General features: G+C 41.7%; 1 protein-coding gene across 1 annotated transcript; it reads right to left on the bottom strand.

Moving 5' to 3' along the window:
- Positions 1–7,454, bottom strand: si:ch211-216l23.2 (uncharacterized protein LOC565061 homolog). Its single transcript, XM_058076575.1, has 9 exons — positions 7,268–7,454; positions 6,513–6,599; positions 6,091–6,164; positions 4,877–5,006; positions 3,242–3,441; positions 2,165–2,443; positions 1,931–2,086; positions 1,632–1,832; positions 1–1,191 (listed from the first exon to the last, which is right to left on the bottom strand). Exons 1-9 carry the CDS (start codon positions 7,327–7,329, stop codon positions 1,160–1,162), a joined length of 1,221 nt encoding a protein of 406 aa, XP_057932558.1. The 5' UTR covers positions 7,330–7,454; the 3' UTR covers positions 1–1,159.
- Positions 7,455–8,181: the final 727 nt, after the last annotated feature.

Genomic DNA, 8,181 nt, shown 5'->3' with positions numbered 1-8,181 from the left:
GAAACACATCGTATTTTATGTGCAAAACAGAGAAAACATACTGCATATTCTTACTTAAAGATTGGACGACATACTGCAAAGATACTGCATGTTTACTGAAAGAGTGGATGATGTACTGCAAAGATACTGCACGTATTTACTGAAAGAGTGGACAACGTACTGCAAAGATACTGCATATGCTTCGTGTAAAAAAAAAAAAAAATCGGACATACTGCAAAGAACATCACTGTATGAGATATTTATTCATTTACACTTTCTGGCTAAACTTTCCACCTAAATCTGATATGAAAAAACTAAATGGTCCCAGTGATGACAAATAAATACATCCATGTACATGAAGCTATTTAAATTATACAAAACAATGGAATACTGAACAAAGTGTGACAAAAGGACCAATATTTTTTTTTTTTGTGTGAAATATTAAACGTCATGTAATAAGACAAACTGCAATAATGGATTTTTTTTAATTAGTTTTTTTACATGTTGCAAAAAAAAAAATACAATGGTGTGGAAAAAGAAGTTTGCCCCCTTCCTGATTTCTGAGATTAACTGAGATCCATCCGTCTGGAAAAAGTTATTTCTAAAGCTTTGGGACTCCAGCCAACCACAGTGAGAGTCATTACACACAAAAGGCAAAACAGAACAGCGGTGAAACATTTTGGAAGGCCCGTCCCATTACATCTGGCGTAAAAATAACGCTGCATTTCAGACAACAAACATCATATCAAAAGTTAAATAAGATGGTGGTAGTGTGATGGTCTGGGGCTGTTTTATAGCTTTGGATTCATTTTTCCAATAATAAAAAGTTTCCGTTTGTGTTCAGTTGTGTTCTCATTGAGTCACATTTAAATGTGTTTGATGATGTGAAACATTGACGTGTGACAAACATGCAAAAAAAACAAAAAAAAAAAACAGAAATCAGGACAGGGCAAACACCTTTTTCACACTACTGTGTATATTTTAGCCACAACGTGGGGTTAGAGATGGAACATATTGGTGCCAGTGGGACTAGAATGAATGAATAATAGGGTCTCACTGTACAGTGAAACCTTTCAGTCATGTATGTATTTTCCTAAGAACAATAAAAAAGGTCACCTTCCATGCATATGAACCCTGTGGAGTAACAAGTAGAACACTGGAAATACTGCTGTCTTGTCCTTTAGTGTCGGGGGCCACTCAGACGAGGAGCAACTGCAAGAGGGAAAACATCAGAGTAAATAAATAATAATAAAAATGGCCTTATTGTTTCCCCACTTTCATAAAAACAAAAAACATTTCATTACACCAAAGCTAACGACCACCATACAAGTGCATCTCAACAATTAGAATATGTCGATATGCAAGATTATATATTCCAGTTGGTCAATTCAAAATATGAAAGAACTCTTTCTCCTCAATAATTGTGATGATCATAGCTTAAAATCCATAAAAGCCGAAAATTCAGTATCTCACAAAAAGCTGAAAAATTGTCAAAAAGTTCAATATTGTAAACCACCGCATGTCACCCTTAGCAGAAAATTAAACTTTCAGAGTCTGAATTGACTTTTGCAGGATAACGACTTGAGAGAATGAGATGCTCCTGCACGCACCATTTGTCATCAGGTTAGAACGCTCATGTGCCACACACCCACCTGGAGTGGATAAAAGTGGAGGGCGAGAACTTTTGAGGGAGGGCGGAGCTCCTCTATTCCCGTAGGAGACTCTGTGGCTCGGGTGACGTTGCGGAGGGTAAGGTATAAGGGGGCCACGATGCAAACCGGGGCCGCCGTAGGGGTTGTGCAAAGATGGAGGCAAGGACAGCAGCGGGGGAGGCTTGGTTTTGGGGTAGGAACCTAAAAAAAAAGGTAAAGACATGAGTGGCCGCTGTAAAAATAAAGGTTTTAGAAGAAGAAGATGCTGTGGCGAGTAAAAACAGGAAGCTGTGAATAACCTGGTGAAGGTAAGAGCGGCATCGGTTGGGGCGGCCGCCCTGCTTCACACGGAGACTGAATCTGTGGTGGTCCAGGTGGTGTCGGGAGCAGAGGAGGCGGCTTGCCAAGTACTGAAGGTAACACTTTGTCCTTCTCTTCTTTGCTGTTGTCGGATGCTGTTAAAAATCAAGCAGGCAAGAGACAGTGAACGGAAGCGGGCGATGTTACGAATCCAAGGAGCTTCAGCGTCGCACCTTCTACGTGTTCCTGACGGGCCTGGACATACTGCGAGATGGCGTCCAGCTCCTCGGGGTAAAGATGCACGCCATCGGTTAAAAGCTGGAGGAACTGACGGACTTCAGACGGGACAACGTGCCGCTCAATCTTTTCCCGGTCCAGAAAATCTCCCAGCAGCTGCGACGCCTGCGCGGCGACATCTGCGGGATCCCTTTCTGGGCTTTCTATAGCAAGTCCACGCCTGTGCTCTGCCACAACAAAGTCCAAGGCCTGGTCTTTGGGCATGTTGCGGTGGACTGCGGGTGAAAATGGAGGGTCAGCCGTGACGTGTCAGGGTGGGCTGAAGTAAGATGGGGTGAAACAAAGCTAGATTTGAACAAAGTTACTGCGTAGTATTTGAAGCTACTGCTTGGGGGTTGGACTACGTGTTGGACTCTGTGTGACCTGAGACAGAAGGGACACTGGTGGGTCATGGATTAGTGATCAGTGGCTTTTTCGGCTGTCGGCAATGAGGGCGGGTTGTGATGTGTACTTATTAGATTTGTTTTGAAGGTTTACGGACCAGTGTGGAATACCGTATGTGCTGTGGAGTTAAATGTTTTATATTTTAGGGATTTGGTTTATTGTGTGTAAGTATGGATATGCTTATTTATGAGGTTAAATATAAGTGTGCCGTGATTTGAAATACATGTGCCTGACTTGTAATCTAACTAGTATTTATAAGAATAAAACTGCAGGTGAAGTGTCAAAAATTAGGTTATTTATTTCATAAGGTAAACTTTGATAAGATGTGTATTATTTTAGCCAGGAAATGATTAAAGTGATGATGAATGCTGCACAGCATGAATATTGAGGCGAGAATGTCCGATATCAATGTTTTACTTCCTGGTTGTGTGCTTGGTTTGGGTGAGATGTTGACGTGTTGTGGATGCACTACGTCTAGAGTGGAAAGGTTTAATGAATGCCAAGTGTTTTATTTAGTACGAGTCAAAATTTGATTTCATTGAAGCGCACGGCAGAGTTTGTGTTGGGGGGTTTATCATTGGAGGTGGTTTGCCTGTTTTTAAAAGTAACGGTGGCTAGTAATGACTTACTCTTGAGGGACTCTGAGAAAATGATAACAGTGCAGGAGGACAGAGCTACGTTTGTCTGCTCCACCAGAATACATAACGGGGAGCCAACACTTTGGACATCCTGTAGGGCTTGGGTCAGGCCCGACTCCGCCTGAAGGTAGAGCATTTCCACTGATAGGCCACGCTCCTGCAAGCACTGGCTTAGCGATTTGGGGTAATTCCTTTGAGAGGAAGAGAAACATTTTGTTAACTCAACACCTCTACGCTTGTTGACTCAACTGGAATAAATCAAATGGATAAGAATGAGCATGTCAATCAACCTTAATGATAAAGATAAGCACACAAAGGTGGATTTTCCCCGCTAATAAAATAAAGTTTTAGCAACAATCTGACGTTTTGTGGTGTCGCCAATGATGAAAGCGGGATTGTGGGGAGCAGCTGTACTGTTCAAAATGTGTTGGTGCAAACCCACGCTGGGGAAAGGGGGTCAAAGTAGCTTTTCTGGGGGCTGTTGAAATGAATTTCAATGCAATTGTGAACTGTGCTGCACTTTTGTGGGTTGAGCTGAGTAAAACAATTTGATTTTGAAATTGTGAGATTTGTCTAATTGTCTAATGTGCAACTATTGTCTACGCTATTGCAAAGCGACATTCAGCATTTGCAGGAAGAACTTAAACATTTGCAAACATGTAGCCTTACTTGGTGAATTGGGAGAGGATTTAAAAGAATGCATGTGATTTCTGTTGCGGGGTTTAGCATGACCACCTAGCAGACGGTGATTGCAACTGATAGGCTGTTCAAAAGTAGAATTATGTTGTATTTCTGTTCCACCTATCTATTTTTAGATTGCAAAAAGACAAAATCAAACCCTAATGTGTGCATATGCAACGTCCCAAAAAATGTCATACCTTGCAGAATGTCTTTGCATGTCATATTGTGCAGTGTTTTATGCCTTACCCATAATACTAAACCGCATTTCAGTTGCAGTATGTAGTATCTAGTATGTGTGCATAATGCGTATTAGTACTCCGCAAAATAAGTCATGAAAGCATGTATGATTTGTGCATTTCTAATATTCCTCACTCCAAAATAAGAATATTCCAGAGTGCCATATAGTATGTACTGTATCCCAAGTGGAAAAAGTTGGGACATTTTTAATAAATACATGAATAATAATCAAAACCAGACAAGAACTAATGTTGTCATAAAATATGTTAGGCATAGATTTGAGTTTGTAAAAATAGGAGCTCCACCCTCCCCTTTATCCACTGAATGTAAAAAAAGTATAAAGGTTTCAGTAAGTGGAAGGACATTTATTTATATTAAATATTTAATAAATTAAAAAATATTTCATAAAATAATATTTAATTATAAATATTATTTATTTATAAGGGCATTTATGTATTTATTTTCTGAATGAAATGTGTTTTGAAGCAAAGCTTTTGGGGCGGGGATTAAAAGTCTAATGGCATGTGTTATAAAGTCACACTTAACCAAGAACAAGTCAAGGTAATGAATGGAAAACAGGATTAAAATGTACTCCTGTGCCTCTATAAGAAGATCATTTCAAACATCAATGCAATAGACAAGAAGAGAACTCAAGTGTCGGACTTCTGTCTGAACTCGGGCCAGCCCGTTAGAACGCTGGCTACTCACAGGCATTGGTTGGTAACAGAGATGACCACGCAATCAGGCGGCTTTCGATCCTCTTGCACTTGTCTGTAGAACTTCTGATACAAGGTTTTCCGTCTGTCGGCTACAGCTGTGTCAGGCTTGGCTTGAGTGGCTGAGAAATACAATGTTTAGCAAGGCACGTGAAGGCAACATGGATGAAAACAACGTTGTCACCAGATAACAGCAGGATTTTAATAAAATATAACTAGCATTTCATGCATTTTTTGGTTCAATTTTGAACTTTTTAGTGTAATGCAGTGTTGTTGGCCATTACATAAAACAATGCAATACAGCCTGACTGTGATGTTGCATTCGTTTTTGCTGTAGCTTGTGTTTCTCCTTAAGCTATTCAGGTAATGTCCATGTGATCTACATCAATCATTAAAGCACAGACTGGTTATGATGTCACTGTGTGTATGTTACTTACACACAGCATCAACCATTATCTTTCACATTTCAAATCTGTGGCTATAAAAAAAAGAGGGGGGAAGCAGGTCGTAGGTCTGCCCCGGGGGTCTCCTCCTGGCTGGTCATGCTCAGAACACCTCACCGACGAGGTGTCCAGGAGGGATCCAGACTAGATGCCCGAGCCACCTCAACTGGCTCCTCTTAATGTGAAGGAGCAGCGGCTTCATTCTGGGCTCCTCCCGGATAGCCGAGCTCCTCGCCCTCTCTTAGGGTGACCCCCCCCGAACTCCATCCAGCTTGTATCTGCAAGCTCATTCTTTCGGTCACAACCCAAAGCTCATGACCGTAGGTGAGGATGGGAGGGAACAGCGGTAAATAGTCTTCTGGCTCCGCTCGCTATTCACCATGACAGTCCGGCACAGCGACTGCATTACTGCAGAAGCTGCACCCCCCCCCCCCCCCCCAAATCTACCTTTCGACTTCATGCTCTAACCCTCCTTCACTCGTGAAGACCCCAAGATAATCAAAAATTAACAGTTAGGTTTATTTTTTCATGGTTCAGGACACTTGAACTATCCTGGAGCATTCTGAGCTTCTGTATCGATACTTGTGTCATAGTTGAGGTCAGCTTGGATTTTTTTCCCCTTTAGATTGTAAACTACTCCACATTGAATCTGAAGCATATCTGGTGGTTGCAGGCAAGCAGTAAACTCATAATTACTTCAAGATTACAATTCAGTCAACAATCGGTGTTTGTGCTTCAGTTATGACCCCACGGGAACGCTTACCATTGGCTTGATGCTTTGAGGCCTCAAACTTCACTCCCCCGCTGAAGTTTTGCTTTTGCTCCAATTCTTTGTAACTGAAAGAGAGATGGTGAAACCAGTGCGGCTTTAATGACTCGTACAAGAACAAAGATGCAGACATGCTTGGACGTATGGGCATCTTTGTGTAGTGTTAAATGTGACATTACGATGCATTAAAACTGTTTGAATTGTGACTTTTTTTTTAGTCTGCAGTTCCATCATCACCTCTTTTTGCCTCTGGTGCAAAAAAAAAACATGAAGCACATGAATGCATCTTTGGTATTGAATGAGTTAAAGAGAAAAACAATCAGCTTGAAACAGATTGAAGAAAAAAAAAGATCATTTCATCCCATTATTTTGCACAAATAGTAAACAATAAAAAACTAGTGAGGAACATGCGACACCTGTCCAGGGCATCCTTGAGATCCTCCGTTCTCTCCTCCCTGCTGGGATACGGCGCACCTCTCCGGAACAATCGCAGCGGCTGTGCGCTGCACCACAAGGAATAGCACAATTTTTAAAAATGCAGCATTAAATGCCCCGAATCTTCCATTAAGACCACCTGCAGTGCGATGACAACATTTAGACACTTTCTGAGACTTCCTGTCGCCACTGGGTGTCGCTGTGACCAATTCTTCCACATACGCTGCAATTATGATCAAGCCCTGTGGAGCCGAGTGATTAACGTTTCATAGATTAATTCAGTTGCCAGGCCCCGCCCACCTCCCACGGCGTAATGCTAATATAATTTGCAACCGTGCTTCTTTCATGATATACGGATACTCGGTTGACTGGCATAGCTTCCAAACCTCCCGGTTTCGCCGGAAACCACCATATTTGCACCGGTTCTGCCACTGGTCGGCTCCATATTCGGGCAACATCGGCGTAATGCATCCTTTAGCCGATGTGGCCCTTCACAATAAGAGGGGCAGGGCAGGAAACCAGCACACTTGCACCGTAGTAGCATACAGGGGGTTCTTTACACCATTTCCCCTTTTGAATGCAAAGGTTGCAGTAAGGTTGAAGCTTTGGCCCTTGATATGACGTGACGAATAATACATTAAAATCTCAACGAAGACGCACACATAAGACCCTGCTTTGTGTTATGACTACTGAGTAGCCTTGCATGCTAATGCTAAAGCAAAAACACCAAACTCACCTTCCGTTGGGGTTGACCGGCGGCCGCCGAGCAGCTTTGCTTGATTTTGACCAAGAAGACATTTTACCGGAGCACCTCAACCGAAAAACAACGAACTCAAAGGCTCAATAATTACACAAACTCGGTTTATCAACAACGAGTCGGAGGCGTAGCTCGGAGACAATTCTTCTTCTACGGTTGCATTCATTGGGGGTTAGGGCGAGGAAACTCGTAGGAAGTGCGCCATCTTTTATGATGATTGGCGGGAGCGGTCAGTCATGGTATTGCAAGTATTTGTTGGTCACGTGATGGCCCCAAACTTTAGAATAATACTGTAGTTTTTAAATTACTGTGTAACAAAAAGTATTTTTTTAACCCAATTTTGAATTCTAATATTGTTATTAGGGCTGTCAAAAATCCAAATTACAATTGGATAACCCCTTACGTTTTTTTTCAAAAATTGACGCCCTAAAATTTGGGCATTTTATGCCATTTTTGGATGCTCCTGGTGCCCCTCTTGAGTGTGTGTGAGGTTTCCCGTGTTTGTTTTAACAGAAAAGTGCATTTTGAGCAAGTTGAAAAAACTGAAAAAAACGACATACTAACCTTACGTTTTTTTTCAAAAATTGACGCCCTAAAATTTGGGCATTTTATGCCATTTCTGGATGCTCCTGGGGCCCCTGTTGAGTGTGTGTGAGGTTTCCCGTGTTTATTTTAACAGAAAAGTGCATTTGAGCAAGTTGAAAAAACTGAAAAAAACGACATACTAACCCCTTACGTTTTTTTTCAAAAATTGACGCCCTAAAATTTGGGCATTTTATGCCATTTTTGGATGCTCCTGGGGCCCCTGTTGAGTGTGTGTGAGGTTTCCCGTGTTTATTTTAACAGAAAAGTGCATTTTGAGCAAGTTGAAAAAACTGAAAAAAACGACATAC

This window comes from Doryrhamphus excisus, chromosome 6 (genome assembly GCF_030265055.1).
Source record: "Doryrhamphus excisus isolate RoL2022-K1 chromosome 6, RoL_Dexc_1.0, whole genome shotgun sequence".
Classification (NCBI taxonomy): Eukaryota; Metazoa; Chordata; class Actinopteri; order Syngnathiformes; family Syngnathidae; genus Doryrhamphus; species Doryrhamphus excisus.
Note: the sequence above shows the minus strand (reverse complement) of the source record. Positions and strands in the feature narration are given on the sequence as shown.

Coding starts and splice junctions, on each gene's coding strand:
- si:ch211-216l23.2 (XM_058076575.1), bottom strand. CDS start 7,329: ATGTCTTCTTGGTCAAAATCAAGCAAAGCTGCTCGGCGGCCGCCGGTC. Junction 6,600..7,267: donor CCGGTCAACCCCAACGGAAG/GTGAGTTTGGTG, acceptor CTTGTGGTGCAG/CGCACAGCCGCTGCGATTGT. Junction 6,165..6,512: donor CTCAAGGATGCCCTGGACAG/GTGTCGCATGTT, acceptor TCTCTCTTTCAG/TTACAAAGAATTGGAGCAAA.